The sequence below is a fragment of the Dermacentor albipictus genome, chromosome 9, assembly GCF_038994185.2.
Source record: "Dermacentor albipictus isolate Rhodes 1998 colony chromosome 9, USDA_Dalb.pri_finalv2, whole genome shotgun sequence".
NCBI lineage: Eukaryota > Metazoa > Arthropoda > Arachnida > Ixodida > Ixodidae > Dermacentor > Dermacentor albipictus.
This window is the reverse complement of record NC_091829.1, coordinates 44036036-44050328: the sequence shown is the minus strand read 5'-3', so window position 1 is coordinate 44050328 and position 14293 is coordinate 44036036. Positions and strand designations below refer to the sequence as shown.

General features: G+C 47.6%; 1 protein-coding gene across 2 annotated transcripts in view; it reads right to left on the bottom strand.

The window, feature by feature from the left end:
• The window catches only part of LOC139049469 (serine/arginine repetitive matrix protein 1-like), a 145918-nt gene that overhangs the window by 92123 nt on the left and 39502 nt on the right, over positions 1 to 14293 (bottom strand). For both annotated transcript variants that reach the window (XM_070524947.1, XM_070524946.1), the window contains exon 4: positions 5016 to 5073. In XM_070524947.1, the coding sequence (XP_070381048.1) occupies positions 5016 to 5073 (58 nt within the window). The remainder of the gene's footprint in view (positions 1 to 5015; positions 5074 to 14293) is intronic.

Sequence of the window (14293 nt, the reverse complement as noted above, 5' to 3'; positions counted from 1 at the left end):
GTAAGCCTGAAGTCAAATATAGTACCTAAAAATTTGTGCTCTTTGTTGGTAGGTATTTCTTCTCCACAAAGTTCTACACAAGAATCTGGAACCAGGCCTCTCTTTTTTGTAAAAACAACACAAGAACTTGTGCGGGGGTTGATTTTAAATCCGTTTTAGTCTGCCCACTTAGACACACTGTTCAAGCTCTGCTGTACCTGTCTCTCGCACACTACGAGGTTACAGGACTTGAAGCATATTTGTATGTCGTTCATGTAGACGGAATAAAAAATAGCCGGTGGTAATGAGGCACAGAGTATGTTCATCTTAACGATAAAGAGTGTGCAGCTAAGCACGCCTCCCTCAAGTACACCAATTTCCTGTACAAATGGACATGAAAATACATTGCCGAGGTACGATAAGACAAAAAGCTTTCTATTAGGTTCAGCATATTCCCACGGATGCCCATTCCCGACAAGACTCGCAAGATCCCGTAACGCCTCGCTGTGGCACACCTTCTGCATATCGAGGTGCATCAATAAAAACACTGTTTATGCACAAATGCGTCACTGATATTTCCTTCAATGCGCACATGATGCTCAGTTGTGCACCGCCCTTCTCTGAAGTCTCACTGATAGGGATCAAGCATTTTGTCCAGTTCAAGAAAATTTAGGAGTCGCCGATTAACCATTTTTCAAATTGGCGGATTCTGAAAGGCGGATTCGTTCCGTCGGCATTTACGTAGACTGGCTCACATAGTTCTATGTAATATTTAAGGGAGGACTGTGAATAATGGATTGAACTTGACACATCCTCAAAGTGCTCCCCAAGAGAGCCTGCCTGGTCTTGTAAGCTATTCCCTTGGTCGTCCACCAGAGGCAACGGGATTTGTTGCCCTTCTAGGTCTCTTAGGCCATTCCGCGCTTTCGCCCCCTGTGTGTATGAATTTATACCCCAGAGAAACATCACCAGTATTTTCTCTTTGCCTGACGCTGTGTCCGCCTTCCCTATGATTTACCGTTTTTACATTGAATGAGTTCTACATTTGGCGACCTGCGCAATACGCCACATGCCATATTCTGCTTCTTTCGCACCTCTCTGCAGTCTTCGTTCCAGCAGGGAACACATCTTGTAACTGAACCACCATCCGTTTGTGGGATAAACGTTCTGGCTGCATCAATAACAAAAGCAGTAAAATGTGCAACAGCATTAGCTTACTAAGATCGTTTATAAAATCTCGTGGTAAACCAGTTGACTCTTCAAAATGCTCCCAATCAGCCGATGCTAATTTCCATCGAAAAATACGGGGATAATTCTCGTGCTGCGTTATCAAGTTTAAAGTTACCGCGATGTGGTCACTTCCAAAATGTTTATTGGTGACGCTCCATTCCAAGTGTGACAGAAGAGAAGCAGAGGCAATTGCTAGATCTATCGATGAATACGAGTTGTATTGGACACTGTAATAGGTTGGCTCCATTTTATTAAGCAGGATTAAATGGGTAGATAGTAGAGGTCGTAGAAAATTTTCAAAGAATCGACCTCTCGTGTGGCATCGCGAGTCTCCCCACATCGTGTTGTGGGCGTTAAGGTCACCCACGAGCATGCAGAGGCTCGTAAGCTGATTAATGAGGTTATAAAAATCGCTTTTCCTGAGATTATAGTTAGGGGGTATGTATAAAGAACACATAGTGACCTGTTTATTAAAGAAGACTGCCCGAACTGACACAGCCTCAAGGGGGGTCCGAAGGGCGACGTGCTGACAAGCTACATATTTGTCGGCAATTATTGCTGCACCGCTGGAGGCCTTAGCCACCTCACGGTCTTTACTGAAGATGGCGTAATTACGAAGAAAGTTATTGTTTGTAGGTTTAAGATGTGTCTCTTGAATAAACAACAACTTTGGATTATGTTTTTGCAAGATTTCTCCAATATCGTCGAACTTATGAAGAAGTCCTAGAAAATTCAACTGTATTTGTGTCTCCATTAGGATAAATGTGTTTCGTACTGTGCGTTTAAGAGACGAAGATTAGCTCAGGGGCCCTTTCCACGTGCCGCGACGCGATTTTTGTTTTTTGGGGGGGCGATCGCGAGAATCTCGCCGCTCCTTAAGCGCTAGCGGCGCCGTCTGGCTGGTTGTTGTGTCTATCGCCTCTTGCGAGCGCTGTGTTTGACGTGAAGGCTTCGGCACGTCGGACGAGACCTTTGAGGCCACCAACCAGGAGGTCGACGGCCCCTTCCGTTGGGGTGGCTGAACCGAATGGGGGGGGGAGGGGGGGGGAGGGTGCATGGCATCACCGCTGGCTCGTTGCGTGTGGGCCGGACAGCTGCCGGAAGCCGTTTTGTCGCTGCCTCCCTGACGCGTCACATCGGCAAAGGGGCTCTTGGGCAGGTAGGATATCCGCCTGCGTGCCTCCTTGAAAGTTGCATCTTCCTTTACTTTTAATTGTTGCTATTTCCTTTTCTTTTTTTCCAGGATGGGCACAGCCGCGAGTAGGCGGTGTGCTCCCCATCCTTGTTCACAGTGCAGCGTGTTTTCGCAAGACTCCGATGAGCGTTCATGAGCATTGCATTTCGCACAAGTTTGGCGGCCTCGGGAGTTATGTGAGCTGTGGCCGAATCGTTGGCATTTAAAACATCCGAGAGGATTTGGCACGTATGCCCTAACACGAAGTTTGATGTACCCGGCCTCGATGGAATCGGGCAGAACACATGATTCGAAAGTGAGCACCAGGTGCTCAGTCTGGATTTCTTTGCCGTAGCGTCTCATCTCAATCCATTTAACGTTTACGACATTGTGTTTACTGAAGCCCTCCAACAGTTCAGCCTCAGATATCAACAAATCATCGTCTGAGACAACACCGCAGTTGGTGTTCATAGTACGGTGCGGGGTTACTGTTACTTGAACGTCCCCAAAGGACACTAGATTGGACCGCTTTTCATATTGTTTTTGATCATGGAGCTCCAAGAGGAGATCATCACTTGACAACCTCGATGCCTTATAACCTGGTGCAAGAGCCTCAGTTAGAGATTCAAAAACAAAAGAAGGGGGTGGAGATGGTTCATACTTGGTTTTTTGCTTTTTCCGAGCGGATCACATGGAATCATGGGAAGTTCTGTCTTTGACGTCCAAAGAACTGAAACCTATCTGCGGTGCGATTTTTTTTAAGGCGATCAAGGAGCGGTGGGGAGCGATTGGGCATTGAGATATCTGGAGTGTTAGGCGGCAACGCCACATGGATTAGCAGCCACCCATTATGGAGCTCAACACGGGGACGCCGCGGAAAGTGTAAAACGGGTCCTTCAAGCGCCAGCTGTACGTTACTGCTATAACGAAATATGGCATACCAAAGATTGGCTACCCACACAAGGTTAACCCCTGCCGCCCAAAAATTCAGAAGCAAAGGATGTGGGTAGAAGACAGGAAAGATTGAAAGCTAGAGAGAAAGACGAAGGTTGAAGAGGAAGATAGGAAAAGACGACTGCCGGTTTCCTGCAGGTGGGTCAGTCTGGAGTTGCCGTCTATGTGAAGCAGAGGCCGAAGGGGTGTGCTGCCTCCACTGAGGGGGCTTAAAAGTCCGAACGCCCAGCATCAACTCAAACCACCGAATCTCCTTTTCCGCAGACACGGCTAGGCCGCGCAAAGCTGCGCCCGGGAGGGTCCAACCCTCGTGTGTTCGGGTGCGTGGTGGCGCAACACACCAAACGCCTGCCGACGCAGACACCCCTGCGGTGCAAGGCGATAGTCTCGCCGAAGTGCACTGTCGACGAATACATTCACAGGATGTTGCTTCGACATGTAGGACAGCCCTGCCATGTTGCACCTTTCTTCCTCCGTGCGTTCAGGCAAAGAAAAGCGCATTTCAAACAAACAAACGCGGGAAGCAGCGAGTGACGTTAAGCTAATTGCTACTGAATGCGGCAAGACGAGGACTGACCGGAAGCAGACAACACAGGACTGACATGAATTAGACAGGAAAGCGGATTGTGTTGTCTACTTTCTGTGAGTCCGCCTCTTGCCGCGCCGTTTCCCACTTCAAGAACACGTTGATTGTCCACGACCACGGAGATGATGCTTTCAGCAAATAAATAAATAAATAAATAAATAAGATTTGATTTTTGCATTGATAACATACCACTCGGTCATAAGAACCGATTTGAAAAGCAACTGCTTCATTTGCCTCTCTCAGTGTCTCAGGAGGACATGGCTGTATTAAGAGTGCGACGCATGACATAGCCCTGACACACAACGAACAAAATATCCTTCGCAGATATATGCAAATTCGAGCAATTGATACATCAAAGGCAGCAAAGGTGTACGAGCGACTTCACACACACACACTTCTGGAGTACTGAGTGTCTGCTGGCGGTTCCTATGGTTTATTACCGATGCCCAGCAGGCGGCCCTGCTGGACAGCGCCATCAGCTTTATCTGCCGCATCACTACGTGTGGGGATGGTACCAGTGTGGGGATGGTAAAATGCAACGTGCGAAGCCACAGTTGAGGATTACTAGCTAAAAGAACGCAATGCTGAGAAGCTGCATACTACAGTACGGTATGCGCAAGGTAAGTTTTATAGCACAATCATTTTGCATTACGTTTCAAAGCAAAGTCAGGGCTTTGACACACGTTTCTTTGCATTTACATTTGACATCGACCACGCCGTCACATGTGTCGGCCCTCAGCTCCGGACGACAACTGTTGCACAAATCCCCTTAACGGCTTCGCTTTAACAAGCCCATAATGAAAGGGTTCGATTCAGTGCTCAAGGCAGACAGTCGAAGGACCCCCATCGGCGATTTCGTGGGTGCGCGCCACCTCTTTTGGGATTGTCGTCATCATGATGCTCATCACCACTACACTTGTGCCAGCTATCGTAAGATGTCCCTACTTCATGCTTAGGATAACAAAGTGCTGACAATCTTTTTATTGCAAGAGGGGGAGGAGGGTGTAACACATTAGGTATCCTTTACAGCACATACCGTTCACTGGCTCAGACTATCTGTGAAGTCCTCGTACGGCCCCGTCCTTAACTTACCACCTCTCGTTGCGTGAAGTGATTCCCGCTGGTTCCTGAAGCTACGCTCGGCGGGTCTCTGTAATAAGCACAAGAAACGGAAGTTAATTCGAAACTGCATTCAGAGCTGCTTCGGAGGCAGCTAGGTACATACGGTACGCGTTCCATGGTTATCCACATACAAGCAAAATAAGCGAATTCTCAACTTACTGTCCAGTAGCTCACCGTTTGCGAAGACATCTGCGGTCTCGCTGACGATTTGGTCGCTGCCAAGTCGTGCTTTCAAAAGTACCCATGTGCAGCGTTAACCCCGTACACCCAGAAACACGACAGATCATATATGGTAACCGCACCGTATACAGATACAGTACAGTAACAAATAATATTCTGGAAGGGGGAGAGGGTCTTATTAAAAGATTCATACAGTATGCGATGGTATTGGATATACGAGTTCCAGCATTTACGGGTTTTCCGAGAGGTCTTTTTATGCTTAAGAAAAGATACTGCATCAAAGACATAACATCGAGGGAACGTCGACACGGGCAAGCGACGCGGTTTGCACTTATCTGCGTGGACACCCTCTCACTCGTGATTGTATGTCTCTGGCATAGTACCTGTTTCTTAAGCGCTATGAAGCAACTCGCCTAACAACAAGTTTTGTCGCCCTTTTATGTTCTACAGGTGCTATAAAGGGTAATACTGAATCATCCTATATGGTAATACATTATTTTCCCTTATCGTTAACGCACGGTCCAAGTATATTTCTCCTTGGATCCTGCGCCACACACGCGTCGCGAGCTCAGAAAGCGACACGTGCATCACTGAAGTCCCCGTAGTCTACAGATGTCTGTGACTGGCTAAGTCACCGGATGTGCACCTGCGTATGTACTACGCGACCTCCGTCTTCCCGCTCTTTTAAAGCAAATGACTTTCTAAGGCTCATTCGACCATTTTCGCGGTCGGTCTGTGGTCGACGGTCGGTCCATAATGAAGGTCGGTCGGTGTTCGGTCGGTAGCTGGTCGGTGGTGAGTGGTCGATGGTCGGTCCGTAGTCGATGGTCAGTCGGTGGCCTGACTCGGTAAAGAAAACGTTCGCTTGCTATTTCTATTTCGCTTGTTCGTTCGCTCGGGCTATTCGCGCATAAGCTGAAAATCAACCTCGACGGTGTCTGCACAATTTTCCTTTAGAGTGAAGTTTTTTTCAGCGAGCCCTCCCAGATTTTCCTGACCACGGCTGCTGTCTTATCGAATAGGCGCGCGCTTCAAGTCGCGTAGCACGTGCGCGCAAGACCACGTTAGCCCAAGAGCACGTGCCCACACCTCAGTTTCTATTGGCCTTGAACCCAGGAATGAAACGCGAAGAAAACAATACTCAATGTGATCAATGCCTTTGGCGTCGTAGTTCACTCAGCTTGCATCTGTCCTCACCATTCTTCCGTTCTGTGGACCAATATCAGCTTGATCTTCGAGACTTCCCTGCGTCGAGGGCTCGCGGCGTACATTCGTATACGAGCTGTGCTTGCATTACGGCTTGCATTATAAATGGTATCTCGTACAAACATAAACAGTGCGTCACATTACTGTGACAGATGTACGGTGCATACATATAAACGTTACGCAAGAGATTACACGTTGCATGGATTACAATACAGAGAAACTGTACGCGTCGCATTTAGTTTTATCCCATTTAGGTAACTGCTTCCCGATAGCTTCGCTTCACACAAATTCCAACATGCACATGCGGTGTATCTGCATAATGTTTAGAGGGCAGCCGTTCCTGCATGCGGCGAGCGTCGGTGTTGTTCTCCGTAAACAAGCGAACGGGCACAGTGAAGGATAAAAGCGGACGCTGGCCGCACCAGGATACGAAATACGGCAATAGCGAAGAGAGCGCGAAGAGGTAAGTTGAGGAGGAGGAGGGTACAGTGGTACCATCAGGCGGAAACCAGAAGGGCAGGGCATGGCGCCAGCGTGAGAAGAACTGCACAACACGGGCTTTGTGGCGACAGTGGCTACGAGATGGCGCCAGAGTAGCGCGCGTCGTCTGTATTAAAACAAAGCGCTGAATGAGCGGAAGTCCGCCTGCGGCGGCTCCTGCGAATCGCGCCCACGCGTCACCCACGCGCTGCCTCCCGTGCTCTCCCTATTAGCGAGGCAGTCACGCCACACTTCGCTCCGTCCGTTTGCAACGAACCGCACGAGACGTTGTTCTCGCCAGCCAATCTCTCGCGAAATGAAAAGAGGTGCAGACTCAAAGTTCGGGTTAGGGCGTATCGCAATTGTCGGTGAATGTATTTTTCTTTCCGTGCCTTAAATAACGACACTAAAAACAAGAAAACGCAGTCAGCAAGTCAGCTAACAGAAACATGTTGTTGTTGCTGTTGCAAAACAGACACATTTACCTAAAGTACCACCCCATCGAGGTAGCACACCGTGCACACAAGTGCGCAAGCCTCCCAGGGATATATTCGTGCACGGCTTTGACCTCTGACTCGCTTGCATCGGCGCGGAAATAGATCGACGAGAGCGCAGGCATTACTCGGGCTTAGGCCCGACTAATGTTGGCTATGACGTAGCCTTGTTGCTTACGTTTCCAGATCTAAATAAATATATTTTTGAAGAAAGTTCCTTCGATCTTCTACACTCTCGTTTATTAAGTTTGGAAAGAGAACGCGTCTTCCTCACTACACTAGACCTCCTAAATTGCCGAAAGCGACTTATACTCGCTCGGCTGCAATACTATTTGCATTCTCCAGTCGCCTTTACCGTATCGTCGAGAGCTTCTGTGTAATATGCACAGCCGCCTTTCCAGCGTGCTCTTCTGGTGTACCACACAAGCATAATTTTTATATTTACGGTTGCGAGCTCAGACCTCGCCAAGATGTTTGCAATAGACCCGGGGTCGATCCGAGTCTCTGAATGCCGAGACTTCAGCGCGCTTTTTCAAAATCAACCAGCCGCGTGTTCGCGGCGCACTGTGCTTTAGGCGATTTGAACGAGAAGCATGCGCTCTATATTTATCCAGTGAGAGAATGTGCCTGTTGTTTAGCGTTTGCTTCGAACAAGCTTTTACGCGGTCCTAAAGATCAGCGGCCTGGTTGCTCCCTTGAAACCTGGAAAGCCTCCTTATGAGCTTACCTCGTACCGGCCTGTTGCATTAGCCAGCTGTGTTGGAAAAGATATGGGGCGAATGGTGCGGGCGAGGATCGAATGGTTTCTGGAAAGGAACGATCTTTATCCGGACATGACGACCGGTTTTCGGCGGAGTCATTCTTCGATTGACAGCGTCACCGACCTATAGTAATGACAGTGGAACATGAAAAACGTCGACGCCGACTCGTCGCCGCTGTCTTCTGTGACATAAAAGGGGCCTACGCTAACGTCCTCCATTAAGCTATTCTCGATGCCCTAGATGACTTATACGGCCGGCCGGCGGCCGGCTCTACCTGTGGATTGTGAGCTACCTCAGTGACCACTTCGTTTAGATGTCCAGGCCTGACGGAGAGACTACTGGTCACTAATCATGCCGTGGAGTTCCTCAGGGAGGAGTTCTCAGCCCAACGTCATTTAATGTGACGCTGATTGGCCTACGGATAGGCCTACGGCTGATTGGATTACGGAATCAGGGTGTAGACGAGCAGTATGCAAAAATACTGAAATATATCTATAGCGGCTCCACAGCCACCATAGTCCTCCATAAAGAAAGCAACAAAATCCTAATAAAGAAAGGCGCCAGGCAGGGAGATACGATCTCTCCAATGCTATTCACAGCGTGTTTACAGGAGGTATTCAGAGACCTGGAGTGGGAAGAATTTGGGATAGAAGTTAATGGAGAATTTCTAAGTAACTTGCGATTCGCTGATGATATTGCCTTGCTTAATAACTTCAAGCATGAACCAACTAGCCCAAGCAAGAGTTTTACTTGACCCTGATTCAAGTAGTAAAGGCAAGGCGCAGAAGACCAGGACTCAAGAAGAAGAACACACACGACAGGACCGGCGCCGGTCCTGTCTTGTGTTTTCTTCTTCTTGAGTCCTGGTCTTCTGCGCCTTGCCTTAACTACTTCAAGCATGAACCAACTAGACCAAGCAAGAGTTTTACTTGACCCTGATTCAAGTAGTAAAGGCAAGGCGCAGAAGACCAGGACTCAAGAAGAAGAACACACACGACAGGACCGGCGCCGGTCCTGTCGTGTGTGTTCTTCTTCTTGAGTCCTGGTCTTCTGCGCCTTGCCTTAACTACTTCAAGCATGAACCAACTAGACCAAGCAAGAGTTTTACTTGACCCTGATTCAAGTAGTAAAGGCAAGGCACAGAAGACCAGGACTCAAGAAGAAGAACACACACGACAGGACCGGCGCCGGTCCTGTCGTGTGTGTTCTTCTTCTTGAGTCCTGGTCATCTGCGCCTTGCCTTTACTACTTCAAGCATGAACCAACTAGCCCAAGCTAGAGTTTTACTTTACCCTGATTTAAGCCGCGTTCACCGGAAGGTGGTCTGGGACAGAGCGCACCGTCAGTTGCCGCGGGACTGGTTGCTCGAGGCACTTTGCGTGCATTCGCGAGTTTCACGCTTGGAGAGAGAGATAAAACTTTAGTATGTCCTTGATGGGGTTCAGGGGTGGCGGGGGTCGGGAGACTAACCCCCAATACCCCCCCTTTCCTCAGACGGCGGCCAGTCCTTGCTTTCTGGCGGCGTCTTCGGCCATCCAGACGGCCCAGAGCTGCTCCACTGGGTCCAAGCTGAGCAGCAATGTCTCCCACTGCTCGGCCGTAGTTATGATGCGTGTGTTAGCGCGGGAGGGGTGTTGGTGGGGAAAAACCCTTTTATGTAGCACATGTTGAGCAACAGAAAGCTGCATCGCGAGGTTTTTTTTAATGCCGCTCTGCAATTTTCTCATCGACGCTTTTCATCCGATTATAATATTTGAGAAGTTGATTATTTAATTACGAATAACGATGTAATCGTGCGGAATGCAAAATAGTCTGAGTATCTCCAAGCGACCTTCGTTGTTACCTTGGTTCTGGCCAGCTACGTGGCATCTGCATATTGTTTCGTCTTGGTGCGTGATAGTTGGGAGACCCTGCGCGCGCGCGCGCACACACACACACACACACACACACACACACACACACACACACACACACACACACACACACACACACACACACACACACATCTATATATATATATATATATATATATATATATATATATATATATATATATGTGTGTGTGTGTGTGTGTGTGTAGTTGAAGAAACGGAGCACACTTACGAAAATTTAGATGTTTAACGTTTCGGCCGTCGCACGGCCTTCGTCAGAATAAACACAGATACAAGTGCGCACCTGTTTTTATGGGCATGCACGTGTACACTGGCAAATAACAGAAAAAGTGCAGCAGTATGTGTAACTGAAGCACGATAAATGATTTGCATGAAATATCATTACGGTATCGCGATGATTATACATGAAGTTACAGAATGACATCAAGTGCGACGTGGCAAAACTAGCAACAAATTTATTTGGCATGATTTGTCAATGCTGTACAAGAACAAACATCAAGATATGGCAGAAAGGCGCGACATTTTTCCTACGCTTTCGTTGATACCAGATGAAACAGTGTTAAATTTATGAATGAGAAAGGATTCCCGTACTTCGCGATCATGGTGCGATTTCAAACCTGATTGTATTACTGTTACTTTGATGTTGTCAAACGTATGGCCTGGCAGTCGAACGTGTTTAGATAATGGAAGGTGCGGCAAGCTGTTAACGTGTGCTTTGCGGTTGTTGAATCTGATCCGAAAAGATGTTTCGGTCTGACCGATACACTGCATCTGACATACTGAACATTCAAGAAGGTAGATGATGTTAGTACTGTCGCAAGTGAAGTCACCGTTGATTTTAACAGAAAAATTGGATGCTGTGCTTCTAGCAGTCTTTGACGTGGTCATCTGTGTACAAACTTTACAACGGGGCCTATTGCAGGGATGACAACCAGCAGGATCAATCGCGTTAGTCTTGGAAGAGGTTACTAGGTCACGCAGGTTCTTAAAGCGACAATAGACCACTCTTGGTGATTCCGTGAAAATAATTTTAAGGCGGTCGCTCTGTGTCAGTAAGTTATAGTGCTTCCTAAGAATGTGCGACACGTTAGGAATAGATGCAGAGTGTGTTAGGATAAGATTAGTTCGTGAAATAGGCGCCGATCACTTGTCCGTGCAGATCAGTTCTTTCCGGTCGAGACAGTCGGCCCGTTTAAGGGCATCGTCAATTATTTGGGAAGGGTACTTCTGTACGGTTAGTGCGTTACGAAGCTGGTTACAGTTGCGAGTGAATTCACTGTCGTCCGAACAAATTCCTGTGAACCGGACAGCTTGGCTGTAGGGAATGCTCGTTTTGCAATGATTGACATGGCTGCTTTTGTAATATGCAGATATCGCTGTCAGTCAGTATATATATATATATATATATATATATATATATATATATATATATATATATATATATATATATATATATATATATATATATATATATATATATATATATATATATATATACTGACTGACTGATATATATATGCATGCTCTTTTAAGCTCTCCCGTCCCCCTCTACCTCTACCACGTGACCGGCTCCTCTACCACTCTTTTCACAAACACTTGCACTTCGACACTCCTAATGCTAAAGCATTAAATGTGGCAAGCGCATAAGCCGAGGGTTTACGTATAAGCTCTTTCTAATAAACGGTATTGTCGTCTTCCTTTTCTGCGGATTCCCTACGAAGAACACATGCGTTCAACGGAGCCCGCGTTATTTTCATCACTCCGCACCGCAGCACCCAACTCTGCACCGCAGGAGAGTGAGTAAAGACTTTATTTGAAAACAAGGTATTGACGGATGACCTTGTTGTTAGGCAGCCACGAGCCCCTGGGCCCGGGCGGCTTCTTCAGCTCTCTCGATGACCTTGGCCTGCAGGTCAGGGTCGGAGCTGAGCAACACGGCCTCCCACTGCTCAGTATTACTTATTTCGTGATTTGTATGATTTTCGGCTGGGCACGACCACATAATATGGAATAGATCCGCTTTTTGCTGACAATGCTTACATGTATTAGGGTATTGGTCCGGGTAGTAATAGTGATAGGCTACGGGGTTGGGGTAGGTGTTCGTCTGAAGTCGTCTCCAAGCTACTTCTTGTCGCTTGTTAAGCGATTTGTGTGCTGACGGGTACACTGTCCTGGCTAACCTGTAGTGCTGAGTTATTTCCTGGTAACTGACCATGCGATCCCTCCCTGATCCTAGCGTGAGCCGTCCGGGTGCTCGGTTGGCGAGTCCTCGAGCGGTGGTGTGGGCGGCATCGTTGCCGGGTAGGGAGGAGTGTGCTGGTGCCCAAATGATGTGGATTGGTCGTGGGTGTTGGTTTGTGTCTATTATGTGTTTTACGGGAGCCGAGACCCGACCTTTCGCAAAATTGCGTACTGCTGCTCTGGAATCGCTAATAATGTAATGACAATGTGTGGAGGCTATTGCCAGAGCGATAGCCGCCTCTTCCGCTGTTTCGGAGCTTCTGGTGCGAATTGAACCACCAGCGCGTATTTGACCTGAGGAGTCCACCACTGCAAGGGACATACAGTTGCGTTCTATGTATTCTGCTGCGTCGACATAGACTACGTCTTTGAAGGCGTGGAATTTCTGATGTAGGGCTTTGGACCGCTCGGCCCTCCTTTCCTTGTGGAATTCGGGGTGCATGTTTTTAGGGAGTGGATTAATTTTGAGATGGCGCCTCTGATCGTGAGAAATGTCTACTTTAATGCTTTGCATCGACTCGTAGTTGATGCCGAGATTCTGGAGGATGTTTCGCCCGGCGGCACTCTGAGCTAGCCTTTCGTATTGAGATATAAGGTGCGCTTCTACTAGTTCATCGAGTTCTGCACCGCAAAAAGAAAAACGGGGAAAACGGGGAAAACACGGCTCGTGAAGGATGATGATGAGCGCGCAGATAAGACTCATTTCCAGACCCCCGTCCGCCGCGCCTCTGCCGCTAATAAATTCTCCCTCTTTCAGTTCCCCATTTTTCCTCCTATCAACGTGCGCGAGCACGCACCACACAGACGCAGGTACGTACGCACGAACGAACGCCTCAACGCGCAGAACGGACGCGACGATTTGTTTGCGTCATAATGACGTGTTTATCGGGCGCACCGCAGACGTCGTTGAAGCTTTTTTTTTTTTTGGTTTACGTTGCTGTTGGGCAGCCAGTTCGAAGTGCTAAAAGAACGCGGGCCCCCCGGTGTCCGCGGTGCCTTCTAATTGTATTTCGAGCCTGTTCGGCGGCTGCGTAACGCGCGTTCGTTTATCGAGTGTAAATGTCGATTTTCGTGCTCTTTATACCGTGCGGCTTCATAGGCGAAACAACAATAACTTATCGAGAGACAAAGAGAAAGGAAAAACTTAAGAAAGGACAAAGGGAACGCAGAGTATATAGTTTCTTTTTCTACCGCCCTGGTGCTATCCCCCCAGATATATATCAGGGTGTCTACCAAGTTGACATTTCCAAATTCCCTGAGTTTTCCAGGTTTTCCCTGAGCACCTTTGCGAAATTCCCTGAATGAGCCAGAACTCTGTTTTATGTCAAGACAGGCTGACACCACTTTGCCCGATGCTGTCACTCTCTAGTAAGCATGCTGAAACAAAAAAATGACTTAATCCAGTTTGAATAGTAAGGAGTAACATCTATGTTATTTAAAAAGAAAACAGAAGGAAGGTGTTAGTAAGATGCACAGCGAAAGAAATGGTAAAGCCCATTCCAAATTGAGTCGAACATTTTCAAATACGAATGAAAAGGAGATGCATACATAAGTAAATACTTTTTAATATCAGCTATTTCTATCAACTGATAGCAAGCTCATCTGTATGAGGTCCTGAACTTTGTCACAACTAAGGTTCTCTCTCAGCAGCTGGGAAGTCAACCTCAACTGTCCTGACATACTCTCAGCCAGTACACAACATCTCAGTGTTGGGTTTCACTGCTTAAACAATTTATTTTGGTTTGGATGAGGGACACTTGTGTCTCAGCGTCAGCCGACATTTAGTTTTTTTAGCTCAAGCTCCATCAAAAAGGCGGCGGCACCCTTCCTTTCCCATTAATTCCTCAGTGCGTAGGCCCTTTCTGTTCTCATCCTCCTTCTACCACGCTTTCACCACATGGATCATCTGAAGCATCCTCTTGGTCAGTTGTACAGTCAACATTTGATTTTTCGGACTTCCGAGGGGCCGCAAAAAAAATTGAAAAAAAAACGGG